This window comes from Coregonus lavaretus (genome assembly GCF_964263955.1).
Source record: "Coregonus lavaretus genome assembly, chromosome: 2".
NCBI classification, from domain to species: domain Eukaryota; kingdom Metazoa; phylum Chordata; class Actinopteri; order Salmoniformes; family Salmonidae; genus Coregonus; species Coregonus lavaretus.
Genome location: NC_139989.1, coordinates 57814171 through 57829645, shown reverse-complemented (window position 1 = coordinate 57829645; position 15475 = coordinate 57814171). Strand labels below are relative to the sequence as shown.

Below are 15475 nucleotides of genomic sequence, written 5' to 3'. Positions count from 1 at the left end.
CTTTAGAAAACAAAGGGAAATAAATAGTTTCATTTAAGGCTAACTCTCAGAGGTGTTGGAGCCCAAATCTTATGCCTGATTCAGTCCGAACCGTACTGTCAGTGGTGTAAAGTACTTAAGTAAAAATACTTTAAAGTACTACTTAAGTAGTTTTTTTGGGTATATGTACTTTACTATTTAAACTATTTTGCCAACTTTTACTTTTACTTCACTACATTCCTAAAGAAAAGAATGTACTTTTTACTCCATACATTTTCCCTGACATCCAAAAGTACTCGTTACATTTTGACAGGAAAATGGTCCAATTCACAAACTTATCAAGAGAACATCCCTGGTCATCCCTACTGCCTCTGATCTGGCGGACTCACTAAACACACATGCTTCGTTTGTAAATTATGTGTTGAGTGTTGGAGTGTGCCTCTGGCTAGCCGTAAATGTAAAAAACCAAGAAAATTGTGCGGTCTGGTTTGCTTAAAATAAGGAATTTGAATACTTTTGATACTTAAGGACATTTTAGCAATTCCATTTACTTTTAATACTTAAGTATATTTAAAACCAAATACTTTTAGACTTTTACTCAAGTAGTATTTTATTGGGTGACTCACTTTTACTTGAGTAATTTTCTATTAAGGTATCTTTACTTTTACTCAAGTATGACAATTTGAGTACTTTTCCACCACTGCGTAGTGTGATGATGGCTCTATTTTCTTTCCACACTGCAACTGTGGTGGATGTGTTACCGGACCAGCGCAGTACAGCTTGGTTGGGCTCAGTAGTGTGAAAAAGGTATTGGGCTCCCTACTTCAAAAAAGCTTAGTTTTTTTTGTTGTACTAACTTGCCTTCACTGCAAAAAGGACTTCATAGATTGACAATGGGATTGAAATGTTGTGAACTAACAGAATGGCACATTGGGACTAGTTTTGATGCCAAAGAGTGTCATCATTGATTTGGTGTATGTTTTGCCTTACATTCCTGTCTTCATTTGCTCTGTCTTATGCACATTGATGATGGGTTGTTTCTATACTCACTAGTATGATATGTATGTATGTACATATGCATTTAATATTATTTACACAGGTGCCATTGTTGAAGGGTTGAGGAATACATGGAAGGTTAGATAAATGTTAGAACATTGTTGCAATTATGTCCAAATGTCATGTTTGCCTGCATGTACAGTATATGTACCTACCTGTATGAACGTTTGTGTAACTGTATGATTGTGGGAGAGGGATGCGCTAACTAACCCCAGTAGCCCTAGGATTGTGTGCTGCCTGAAATTGTCAATTTATTTCCATTTTTGTCATTTAGCAGACGCTCTGATCCAGAGCGACTTACAGTAGTGAGTGCATACCTTTTTCATACTTTTTTTCCCATACTGGTCCCCCGTGGGAATCGAACCTACAACTTGGCGTTGCAAGCACCATGCTCTACCAACTGAGTCACACGGGACGCTGACAAGGACCTATAAGGACATTTCCCTGCCACCACTACTTCTATATAGGCCTAGGCTACAGATCTCTCCTTCCTAAGGGATCCAATGGTATTCCTCCATGAGTAGCCTGGTCGGTCTCAGATTGGTTTGTGCTGTTGGCAGCTCCTATGGTCAATGTAACAGCAAACAATGACCATAGGAGTTGACTAGACAGTGCAACAGATCTGGGACCAGGCTACATCATCAACACACTGCAAGGTAAAATCACACTGCTAGATTTCTGTTCATGTTTTCAGACCCTGTTTCATATACGCCTACTGTACAATTGCGGCTGGTAGATCTTTGGCCTCCCTTCGACTGTCTTTTGTACAGCCTATAGCACGCTGCATTTTTGGAGGGGTCCGCAAATGAAGGTAAAAAAAGAAAAAAAAAGAATAAAGTGATTTTTTTCTGAGATTTGTTTTGATGGTTCTGTTTGCATTGGTTGATATTTACCCATTATTACAACTATTGATGTAACTCTTGATGATTTTGCACATTTACAATTGACATGTAAACTTCCGTTGCTTGGCTCCTGAAGTTGATACAAATGTAGCTTACTAGATGGATGGACAAGGGTGAAGGGCCCCAAAATGGTCTTATGAGACTTGGTGAGCATAATACACAATGTATACGGGGGGCTGTAATTATCAAGCATTTCGGAAGTAAAAAAAACACAATAACTGCTCACTTGTACATTGTTCTGAACACTTTAGGTTAGAAAGTGCTTTGACAGCTCCTTAATTTTGGGGGTTATTCCACCCCTAGAGGCTAGTTGATGTACGTCCACATGACGCACGGCAGGGCATAGGTTTGCGTAGGGCGTGATTGCACAGCCCCTCCCCCCCATAGTCTAGCTAGAAAGAAAAAAACTTTTTGTATCGGAGGAATCAACAGCCGCCATCTTGACGCGGCTCAGAATCAGGATTTCGGGAGAGCATTCTTTTTTAGACCGAAACGAGCCATTTAGACCGTGCTGAAACGGCTTTATTCTGCAGAAAATCGAAGTCTTTATTCCTTCGAAGATAATTATTGAGAAAAAACGAGGATTGGATCGGTTTTTGTCGTCTAGAGAGCCCCTCGTATATTTGATTTCCCCTTCAGCGAGCGCCGCTTCTCGGTATCTCCGTTCCGAGACTATGTATTTATCGGGGGACAGTATCGAGAAAAATAAATCGGCGCATACAAAATATTTTTGGAAATTTCTTGTCTTTATTGGAGGCGAAAATGGAATTTAAGGCTGTTCATTTGGACCGGGAAAAGGTGCTTATTTAAAGATACCTATCTAGGGATTTATGGAGAAAGGGACTTGAATCCACACTATAGACTTTTTTTGCTACTATTTTAATTTATTTGTCGTGAACTGAAATATTGTTTGGGCATAATTATTAACGATAATTATGTGGGTGTTGGGTGTTGGATTATCATGGGGTGATTGTCACCGGCGAAGCGTGGCGCTGTTGCCTTTATTTTGAAACATTCTACTCCGCTGACTAGTGCAAGCATTTTTCTAGCTTGTCAGCTAGCTGGTTAAATACCCCGATACGTGGTGTGTGAGTAAGAAAAAAGATTGTTGTCAGTACATTTTTCGAGCTGGAAGGAGTCGGATTTCATTTTGCATCATTATTTAGTGATCATTCTTACGGATCAGAATGGCTGACAATTTGCTGGACGTCGGACCTCCCAACGCAAAACGACCGAAACTCAATTCACCTGCTCTTTCAGCGTCAGATGGTCCAGGTAAGCACTAAGTAGGGCCTATTTTGTCATCAGTCTATTGATAAAGTACATTTATGCTAACTATGCATGAGTTATTTGAGTGATAATGAAAACTGTATTTTTATGTTTTGTCTGGTGTTGACTGCGTTCGCTCGTGCACAATGTTCCTCACCTGGAACTTTCATTTGTCAACTCTCGAGCTTTGCAGTGTAGTTGCTCGTGGTAGCAAATTGTCACACCCGACTGTCACTGAATCTACAGTCTCTAGTAACCAACCCCCGCTGCTCTCTTCTCGACTTGCCCATATGCCTTGGTAGTAAAGCCAGCCTACTGGCCGTGTTGGTATTGCACCATGTGCTGATGTCTGTCGCTCCTTCTCCATTTGCTGGCTACGCCTCTGAAAACTTGTTACTCCTATGTGCCCGATAATGTCATTGCGGTGGAGTGTGAGCTGGAGCAGCTGTCGGATCGCAGACGACATTTGTGATATAGCCGCCGCATCTGTTCAAAAGAAAAGAACAACGTCAGGAATTTTGTTGAACGAGCTAGTACAGTGGGCTGCTACCTGTTGAATTCGGTTCATTTCAACACGGACACTTGTTAACCTACCGGTATAAGGCTATTGTCTGAGCACAGTGAACAGAAGTGTCAACATGAACTTGAAGGTAAGATTATATAAATGTACAGAGTGAAACTGATAGGAATGTCTTGGGCGCTGTCCTTGAATAGGGGCCCTGCAGTGAAGTTTATGGACAATGGGATATCAGCTTTGCACTCTGGCTCACAGGTCTCCTGCGCTCATAAACCTAGCCTCCCAGACCATAACAAAACTCTAAAACAGCGCTGCCTTGGTTGGTTTCCATCAGAGAGAGAAGAACGTTATGCCTAAACCTAGTCTCAGGGTCTACCACCACACTGTACCCACCCAAACACTCCAAAACCTGCACAACAACTTATCCTGGCCTCGCATCGCTAGCAGCAGCCAGCCAACATATCGTTTAACATGGGTATTTAATAACCTGTCATATTTTATGGTTAACATTGTGTTATATTGCAGTGGCGGCTGCACCACCCCCTCCCTCCACACACTAGTGCTGAGCGATTAGTGCTTTTTGACTTCGGGTTCGGTTAAATTATAAAAAAATAATCACAGTTTTCGATTTTGGTTTCGATAATTTATTTGACTATGCATTATGTGAGTTGTATGCTGTAATAACACCGAATAGAACAATTAGGGCAGTCCCTGACTAAAAATCTTGGTTGACAATAGTCATCTGTTCTTTCGACCAATCGATTGGTTTACATTTTAAAACGTATCTTTCCACATCCTATGTGTTTTAATAAAATCCACGATATGCACTGAGCTTGTCTGATTTAAGCGCACTGTTTGATTAAATAATTAAGACACACACATGACTAGAGGGAGTCCGACCGCAATTGATTTGATTCTGCCGGGCCGGGCTCAGACTTGCTGCTCGAGTGACTGACTAGCACCTGTTGTCTCTCTCCTCCCTGCTGTAGCGACCACCACAGAACATCAGCAGTGTTTATCGTGCTGTCGGTGTTGCTGAAGCTGCAACACAATTAGACATTTCTGACTGAAAAGTTCTGTTACCGAAATCCCCCATTTTGTTTAGGAAAAACATTCCCTATTCCCTCAACCCCTGCTCTCTTTACGTGACACATGTATGCATCACATGCACTTGACCAATAGGGCTTGACCTATAGATGGCGTAGTAGTGCAGTCCTGTTTTTGTCGTGTGTCTGTAAATAGCCTGTAAATACCCTGTTTTTTTTGTATTTTTCGTACATATTTTCCTATCAGACTGTTCATCCTTCTACAAAATATACTTTCCTGCAACCCGCCTCACTCAATGTGGAACGGATTCTATTATTGACTTACCTTTTATCTAGAATCTCCAGTTGAAACTAGCTAGCCAGCTAACTAGCTACTTGCTATTAGCCACAGTTGCTATTTCACCCAGAACATTGGATTTTCTGCCGGAATAATTTAATCACTGGACATTAATCACCGGATCGCAACTAGCTAGCCGCAACCGAATGGATGTTGCTGTTTGGCTAATCACCACTGCCCCCGATGCAAGCACCAGCTAGCCTAGAGCCAGGCTCATATCCCGGCTATCTACCTCTAGGTCTACCGGACGGGAGTAGCCAGCTAACTAGCTACTTGCTATCAGCTACCGTTAGCGGTTTTTCACCATTGTCAGCTCTAGTCTGGACTATTATTCGGCCAGTCTGCACTGTCTGCACAGCGCGTTATCGACCCAGAACATATCAGTTTTTCTGCCGGAATCACTGAATCACTGGACCTTTAACTCCGGATTCATCGCTACCAGCTAGCTGCAACAAAATGGACGTTGAGGTCTGGCTAATCATCGTGAGCTAGGCCCATCTCCCATCTCCCGGCTATCAACCTCTCTGTCAACCGGACGGGACCACCTAGTGTTGACACGGAGCCCAGCCGATCCTACACGACTGGTCTGCCGACGAAATCGTCTGATGAGGTAGATTTTACAACAGGCTTCCCGTTACGACGTTGACCACGAAGATTCCATCTGCTAGCCCCGGCCTGCTAGCACACGCTAGCCGTGCCCTCTTGCTCGCTTGTGCTTTAGCAGCCCCCGAACTACCTCCGAACGATCCTATTGCTGTTCACCGGACCTTATAACTCAGCTATACAGCTGATGTCTGCTGGACTGTTCCTTTTTACGGTACTGCATCCTGTTTATGTTTAGCCTCAGCCCAAACTGTGTCGTCATTACCAGCTGTTGTCTTAGCTCTCTCAAATTACACCTTGATTGCTTTATGCCTCTCTCCCTTGTCAATATGGTTAGCTTATTGTTGTTTCGGTTATTTCTAATTGTACTATTTCACTGTAGATCCCCCAGCCCAGCTAAACCTGCCTTAGATAGCTCCTTTGTCCCACCCCCCATACACGCGGAGACCGACTCAATTGGTGCCTCCAGTGATGCTATCTCTTTCATTGTTACCCAACGCTTAGGTTTACCTCCACTTTACTCATATCCTTCCATATCCTTGTCTGTACATAATGTCCTGAATCTTTTCTACAATGCCTGGAAATCTGCCCCCTTTATTCTATGTACCCAACGCACTAGAAGACCAGTTCTTAAAGCCTTTAGCCGTATCCTTATTCTAGTCCTCCTCTGTTCCTCTGGTGATGTAGAGGCTAACCCAGGCCCTGCAGCCCTCAGTATCACTCCTACTCCCCAGGCGCTATCATTTGCTGACTTCTGTAATCGCAAAAGTCTTGGTTTCTTGCACGTAAATATCAGAAGTCTACTTCCTAAGTTTGAGTTATTCACTGCGTTAGCACACTCCGCCAACCCTGATGTTCTAGCAGTGTCTGAATCCTGGCTTAGGAAGGCCACCAAAAATTCAGAAATTTCCATCCCCAACTATAACATTTTCCGTCTAGATAGAACTGCCAAAGGGGGTGGAGTTGCAATCTACTGTAGAGATAGCCTGCAGAGCTCTATCATACTATCCAGGTCTGTGCCCAAACAATTTGAGCTTCTACTTCTAAAAATCCACCTTTCCAGAAATAAGTCTCTCACTGTTGCCGCTTGCTACAGACCGCCCTCAGCCCCCAGCTGTGCCCTGGATACCATATGTGAATTGATTGCCCCCCATTTATCCTCAGAGTTCGTACTGCTTGGTGACCTAAATTGGGATATGCTTAACACCCCGGCCATCCTACAATCCAAACTAGATGCCCTCAATCTCACACAAATTATCAACGAACCTACCAGGTACAACCCTAAATCCGTAAACATGGGTACCCACATAGATATCATCCTGACTAACTTACCCTCTAAATACACCTCCGCTGTCTTCAACCAGGATCTCAGCGATCACTGCCTTATTGCCTGCGTCCGTAACGGGTCCGCGGTCAAACGACCACCCCTCATCACTGTCAAACGCTCCCTAAAACACTTTAGCGAGCAGGCCTTCCTAATTGACCTGGCCCAGGTATCCTGGATGGATATAGATCTCATTCCGTCAGTAGAGGATGCCTGGTTGTTCTTTAAAAGTAATTTCCTCTCAATCTTAAATAAACATGCCCCATTCAAAAAATCCAGAACTAAGAACAGATATAGCCCCTGGTTCTCCTCAGACTTGACTGCCCTTGACCAGCACAAAAACATCCTGTGGCGTACTGCATTAGCATCAAATAGCCCCCGCGATATGCAACTTTTCAGGGAAGTTAGGAACCAATATACACAAGCAGTCAGGAAAGCAAAGGCTAACTTTTTCAAACAGAAATTTGCATCCTGTAGCACTAACTCCAAAAAGTTTTGGGACACTGTAAAGTCCATGGAGAATAAGAGCACTTCCTCCCAGCTGCCCACTGCACTGAGGCTAGGAAACACTATCACCACCGATAAATCTACAATAATCGAGAATTTCAACAAGCATTTTGCTACGGCTGGCCATGCTTTCCACCTTGCTACCACTACCCCGGCCACCAACTCTGCACCCTCCGCTGCAACTTGCCCATGCCCCCCATGCCCATGCTTCACACAAATTCAGACAGCTGATGTTCTGAAAGAGCTGCAAAATCTGGACCCCTACAAATCAGCTGGGCTAGACAATCTGGACCCTTTCTTTCTAAAACTAGCCGCAGAAATTGTCGCAACCCCTATTACTAGCCTGTTCAACCTCTCTTTCGTAACGTCTGAGATCCCCAGAGATTGGAAAGCTGCCGCGGTCATCCCCCTCTTCAAAGGGGGTGACACTCTAGATCCAAACTGTTACAGACCTATATCCATCCTGCCCTGCCTTTCGAAAGTATTTGAAAGCCAAGTTAACAAACAGATCACCAACCATTTTGAATCCCACCGTACCTTCTCCGCTATGCAATCCGGTTTCCGAGCTGGTCATGGGTGCACTTCAGCCACGCTCAAGGTCCTAAACGATATTATAACCGCGATCGATAATAGACAGTACTGTGCAGCCGTCTTCATCGACCTGGCCAAGGCTTTCGACTCTGTCAACCACCGCATTCTTATTGGCAGACTAAATAGCCTTGGTTTCTCAAATGACTGCCTCGCCTGGTTCACCAACTACTTCTCAGATAGAGTTCAATGTGTGAAATCGGAGGGCCTGTTGTCTGGACCTATGGCAGTCTCTATGGGGGTGCCACAGGGTTCAATTCTTGGGCCGACTCTTTTCTCTGTGTATATCAATGATGTCGCTCTTGCTGCTGGTGACTCTCAGATCCACCTCTACGCAGACGACACCATTTTGTATACATCTGGCCCTTCATTGGACACTGTGTTAACAAACCTCCAAACGAGCTTCAATGCCATACAACACTCCTTCAGTAGCCTCCAACTGCTCTTAAACACTAGTAAAACTAAATGCATGCTCTTCAATCGAACGCTGCTGGCACCCGCCCACCCGACTAGAATCACCACTCTCGACGGGTCTGACCTAGAGTATGTGGACAACTACAAATACCTAGGTGTCTGGTTAGACTGTAAACTCTCCTTCCAGACTCACATTAAGAATCTCCAATCCAAAGTTAAATCTAGAATCGGCTTCCTATTTCGCAACAAAGCCTCCTTCACTCATGCTGCCAAACATGCCCTCGTAAAACTGACTATCCTACCGATCCTTGACTTCGGCGATGTCATTTACAAAATAGCCTCCAACACTCTACTCAGCAAATTGGATGTAGTCTATCACAGTGCCATCCGTTTTGTCTCCAAAGCCCCATACACTACCCACCACTGTGAGCTGTACGCTCTTGTTGGCTGGTCCTCACTACATGTTCGTCGTCAAACCCACTGGCTCCAGGCCATCTATAAATCACTGCTAGGCAAGTCCCCGCCTTATCTTAGCTCATTGGTCACCATAGCAGCACCCACCCGTAGTCTGCGCTCCAGCAGGTATATCTCACTGGTCATTCCCAAAGCCAACACCTCCTTTGGCCGCCATTCCTTCCAGTTCTCTGCTGCCAATGACTGGAACGAATTGCAAAAATCTCTGAAGCTGGAGACACTTATCTCCCTCACTAACTTTAAGCATCAGTTGTCAGAGCACCTTACCGATCACTGCACCTGTACACAGCCCATCTGAAATTAGCCCACCCAACTACCTCATCCCTATATTGTTATTTATTTTGCTCTTTTGCACCCCAGTATCTCTATTTGCACATAATCTCTTGCACATCTAGCATTCCAGTGTTAATACTAATTGTAATTATTTTGCACTATAGCCTATTTATTGCCTTACCTCCATAACTTGCTACATTTGCACACACTGTATATATATTTTCTGTTGTATTTTATGACCTTATGTTTTTTTTACCCCATATGTAACGGTGTTGTTTTTATCGCACTGCTTTGCTTTATCTTGGCCAGGTCGCAGTTGTAAATGAGAACTTGTTCTCAACTGGCTTACCTGGTTAAATAAAGGTGAAAATAAATATATATATAAATAATTATCACATCAATACAATGGTTATAACAAACTCCGAGCACCATAACACAGTGTGAGAGCAAAATAGATGCAGAGGACATGACAAACTCAAAACTGGGGAATGTTTACTTGTTACTCGGGAGGAAAACGGGAAGTCAGATTTGTGGAATAAATGTGACTGGTTGTGGAAAATACTGGAGGTCAAGAAAAATAAGGTAAGGAGCAAATGCTGCATGCATATTATGTATGCCAAACAGGTGCTGTTAGATTACAATATCATTTTTCTGACCATTTGGAACAATGTAAACAACATGAAATAAATTATAAGTGTACCAGAGAGTCTGTTGTAACGTTTAGTTTTTTTGTAAAGCCTTTATTACAGCAAAGACTAAAAACAGTCGCATTCATTCGTGATTGCAATTTCCGAAATTGAACGGTTTATTTGTCGTTTACGCTAATTATTCAAGGGTCGGTTTGTTATTTTAAAACTAAAATGCTTGATTGCATTTCAAATCATGAATGACTTGTATGCTGTGTGATAACATGAATGAATGATTGATTAATACAGTAGCCGATAAGTATTGAAATATAGGCCTAAGTAAGTTACGGTATTAAGACTAAACAGGATGTGCTCTTAGGCCTACAGCTCAATGGTGGTTATACAAGGCTGCTATACTAAGCCTACTAATAATAATGAAATCAAGAAAAGGAGAGATATTATAAATAAATAATGGACAATTCGGAACAGTGTAAACAACACTAAATAAATTATAAATAATACCAGAGAGGCTGTTCTAACGAAAACAAGAGTAAAGCCTTTATTACAGCATAGCAAAGATTAAAAACAGCCGAATTTGTGAAATAGTTTATCTGACATGTTGTGGTTGCGTGAGGCATGATGCTCACAGAATCAGTAGGCTATTTAACAAACTGAAACAGGCAACAGAAGCAGGGTCTGCCTTATTTCTGTAGATATACACTACAGGTCAAAAGTTTTAGAACACCTACTCATTCATGGGTTTTTCTTTATTTTTGCTATTTTCTACATTGTAGAATAATAGTGAAGACATCAAAACAATGAAATAACACATATGGAATCATGTAGTAACCAAAAAAGTGTTAAACAAATCAATATATATATTTTTTGAGATTCTTCAAATAGCCACCCTTTGCGTTGATGACCGCTTTGCACACTTGGCATTCTCTCAACCAGCTTCACCTGGAATGCTTTTCCAACAGTCTTGAATGAGTTCCCACATATGCTGAGCACTTGTTGGCTGCTTTTCCTTCACTCTGCGGTCCGACTCATCCCAAACCATCTCAATTTGGTTGAGGTCGGGGGATTTTGGAGGCCAGGTCATCCGATGCAGCACTCCATCACTCTCCTTCTTGGTGAAATAGTCCTTACACAGCCTGGAGGTGTGTTGGGTCATTGTCCTGTTGAAAAATACATTATAGTCCCACTAAGCCCAAACCAGAAAGGATGGCGTATCGCTGCAGAATGCTGTGGTAACCATGCTGGTTAAGTGCGCCTTGAATTCTAAATAAATCACAGACAGTATCACCAGCAAAGCACCCCCACACCATAACACCTCCTCCATGCTTTACGGTGGGAAATAATAAATAAATACACATGTGGAGATCACCCACACACCTGTTAATTGAAATGCATTCCAGGTGACTACCTCATGAAGCTGGTTGAGAGAATGCCAAGAGTGCAAAGCTTTCATCAAGGCATAGGGTGGCTATTTGAAGAATCTCAAATATAAAATATATTTTGATTTGTTTAACACTTTTTTTGGTTACTACATGATTCCATGTGTGTTATTTCATAGTTTTGATGTCTTCACTATTATTCTACAATGTAGAAAATAGTAAAAATAAAAACCCTTGAATGAGTAGGTGTTCTAAAACTTTTGACCGGTAGTGTATATATGGATGCTTTATAAACCAGGCACATTTAACAGTTAGGCTATTGATTATAGGCCTAATTAAGTTGAGGTTTCCGCTCTCCTCACTTTTCTTAGACAATTAAGGTAAGGGCTGTTTTCTCGTCTCCTCACTCCTGCTGCCGCAGCTGCATTGTTCTCAACACCAATATGTTGGTTAACTTTGCTATTATGCACATAGCAACATGGTCTAGGAAAAGGTGCCAATTCAGCTGCGCACTGATGTGTTTCAGAACCACCAACAGCGACCGCTATCCAACGCGGGAGAAAGCGCATTTGTTATAAAATATTATTTTATTAGTGTTGCACTGTTGTTCTTACTTAATTTAATCATATACAATTTCAGTAGCACATGTCTTAAAGTGATGGACTGTGTCATCCCCACGGCCTCTACAATGGATCAAGAAGTTTATAGAACATTGTTTTATTGATTTGGTGGCTCTAAAATAAATGAAAAGAATGGGTCACACTCACAACCCCAAAAAGTTGAGGTTCCTTTGTATTGTCCGGTAGCTCTGATGAAACGTGGTAAGTCTACCCAGGCCTGTCCTGGAAGAGAAGCCAGTTTTAAACCCCTGTTACAAGTTGAGTCGTTCCCAGGGGTGTGACTAGCTGCCTTAGAACCAGCTGCTGGTGTCTGATGTCAAAGCCAAGACTAGAGAGTAGTCTAAATGGCGGCCGGTAGACTACGGGAGGGCTGCAAAGTTCAGAGGGCGGCCTATGACCTTCACTGCTATCAGATTATCTTGTATTTGACCTGTCGCTGTAAAATGCACTTTAAATAATGTGACTTAACCTAAATGCTCTCCATGACTTTGAGGTCCCTTTTATTGTTTTTATTTCTGTATTTTATAGGGCAATGCCATGTGTAGCTAACGGCCATTGTAGAGTTGTGGTAGTGAATTGCGGTCGGGGTTCATTGTGCATTCTGTAGTGCAGTGTGAAGTTTACATCCATTAGAGTTGTGGTATGAATGGATGTGTCCATTGTGCAACTGTAAATTCTCCACCACTTTCAAACGCCTGGGGGGGAAACGCAAACCTCTTCATCTCTAATGAGGTCAATTTAGGGATTACAGACACCACAACCAACTCTTTATTCTCAGTCAAGGAAAGTGTTAAAATCACTCAATGTATCCATTGCCCAATTCCACCTCTGTACCGTACATACAGGGAGACGGCAAGGCAGAAGATTGTCTGTCAACTGGGTCACATTCATTACGACACACCATCGCTAAATGTTTTGCAGCGGGAAACAAAAACAAGCATTTCTTATTGCAGGTTATTATTTCTTAAGTGCAGCGAGTCACTCTTTGTTTTGTCAGTTTATTCCCTTTGGTGCCTAATGAATACGACCCGGTTTACAAACAGCTCTTTGGTTCTGTCCTGGGCTGTAGTCTCTCTTCCCCACTGACAGGCCGGGGTCCTTTGCGGCCCTAGCTCATCTTTCAGTGGGGTGAAGAGCTGTTGCTGGGCAATAAGGCAGCATGACACTCACTCTGCTGCCTCTTTAGAGGGGGCTGCCAGGCCAGAAGCTCTCTGCCTCAGTGTACACACACACACACACACACACACAACGAAGTACACACTAATGCATGTTTTACGCACACACACACACCTCTAATGAACGGCCCAGCAGACACAAACACACACACATCCTCTCTAATAGCCCAGCACCGCACACACACTCACTCACTCACCAACAGCTCAGCGAGGCACGGCATAGTATGCCTCAGACCTGCTTTCCTTTTAAGTTGAGAAGCGGCACGGGGTCCTGAGGACACAGAGAAGATTTAGAGACCCAGATTGCAGATGGCAGCAGAGACAAAATAGGGTTTTGTTTGGCTTGAAAAAGCCCAATTCCCAGAACTTCCTCAGGCAGACCTGCGACGAGAGCAGATTCCTCCTCCTCATCATCATCTTTCCTCTCCTCACTCCCACTCACTCCTTCTCGCTCCCACTCAGCCCTCGGCCCATTGGCTAACGCGAGAGAACGAGAAAATGATGCCGGGAGGGAGGAGTTATGACGAGAGAGTAGAAGACTGCGCTCTCTTGGAGGTGTCGAAGATGACTAGACAACCTGTATGAATGGATGTGAATTTGTGATGGCTGTTGCCTTAGTATTAGTCTCCCGAGTGGCGCAGTGGTCTAAGGCACTGCATCGCAGTGCTAGCTGTGCCACTAGAGATCCTGGTTCGAATCCAGGCTCTGTCGTAGCCGGCCGTGACCGGGAGACCCATGGGGCGGCGCACAATTGGCCCAGCGTCATCCAGGGTAGGGGAGGGAATGGCTGGCAGGGATGTAGCTCAGTTGGTAGAGCATGGCGTTTGCAACGCCAGGGTTGTCGGTTCGATTCACACGGGGGGCCAGTATGAAAAAATAATTTACAAAATAATGTATGCACTCACTAACTGTAAGTCGCTCTGGATAAGAGCGTCTGCTAAATGACTAAAATGTAAATGTATTATTTGACATGTTTTGACATCCTGATGAGAGTTCTAGCCTACCTAGCTAGACTATTTGTCCCACACTCTGCATCTTTATTTGTTTAGAAAACGACTAATGCTGAATTGCTTTTTTTCCTGCTAAGCCACAAATGAAACCACACACCTTTTTCCTCACAATTTTTAATGGCCCGATTAGCCTATAGCAGTGGTTCTCAATCCTGGTCCTGGGGACCCAAAGGGGTGAACATTTTTGTTTTTGCCCTAGCACTACACACCTGATTCAAATCATCAAAGCCTGATAGTGAGTTGATAATTTGAATCAGGTGTGTAGTGCTAGCGCCCCCCCAAAAAAGTGCACCCCTTTGTGTCCCCAGGACCAGGATTGAGAACCACTGGCCTATAGTAAAGGTCTTGGCTATGGATTCACTGCATAAAAGCATAGCGTGTGTTGTCATGGGTTTGGCTGGCTCAAGTCATGTTTCTGAGTCCCATTATTACTGTGATAGACCTCAAACACACGCTCCGCTTTGCCCCTCCCAGCTCTACAGAGCACCCTATAGCCTGTCAGCCAGTGTAGACGGGACGGCTGGCCTTAACACACTGTTTGCGACCCCTGGTTTGATGTGTGTGTTAATGTGTGACAGATTGTTATGTCGTGTGTGTTTGATCCATGCCTGCCGGCCAATATCTGTCTGTGTTTGTTTTGATCTGTATGCCAGTGGTTGTGTTCACTGTCTGTTGGTGCCCGTCGTGGGACATTTGCTCCAGACAAATATTCATCAGGCACATCGCTTACCTAGTGGGTGTTCTCTCCTCAGTCCGGGCTCGGTGAATGGGCACCAACCCCTGGGTGGGTGAGCATTATTCCACCCATGTTAGCATTAGTGTACATACAGCCAAGCGTAAAAACACTGCCTTCAGTTCCACCCGCTTCAGGGGAAACAGGGGAACGGCCCAGGCGGTGCGCGCGCTGTGCGGGTTAATGTATCTGCTGAAGTGGAACTGATTTGAATGGGATGTGTGGGGTGAATTGGGCACTACTGCAGATGTCCCCCCCAAAATGTGGGGTGGGGCCAACATGGAGCCCTGCTGCACACTGGTTGTGGGCGTTATCCAGATTTCCATACTCTTCATACAGGGGTATACAGTATTACCAGCAGTGCACACAAGGGGCGCTATTTATTTCCCAAGCTAGCCGCCTATAGCTACCAAGTTAGCAGACCAAATTAATAGCTGGAGAAAATGCATTTGGCACATCTTAGATGTTAAAGTTTATAAGATATTCAGTTGGCAAACATTAGCAGGGGTCGCATTCAATTTAAGAAGTCTGCATTTTCAAAACACAGACCATAAAAAATCTACATTTTAAAGCATTTCACCTGTGTTTTTATATTGAAAGTCAGGGACGTGCAACTATAGTTTTT

At 43.6% G+C, this 15475-nt stretch overlaps 1 protein-coding gene across 1 annotated transcript in view; it reads left to right on the top strand.

Moving 5' to 3' along the window:
- Positions 1-2377: 2377 nt before the first annotated feature.
- Positions 2378-15475, top strand: part of LOC311148000 (CREB-binding protein-like) — a 78299-nt gene continuing 65201 nt past the window's right edge. Inside the window, exon 1 of the mRNA XM_084184876.1 lies at positions 2378-3212. Coding sequence (XP_084041002.1) covers positions 3125-3212 — 88 coding nt within the window. The 5' untranslated portion in view covers positions 2378-3124. The remainder of the gene's footprint in view (positions 3213-15475) is intronic.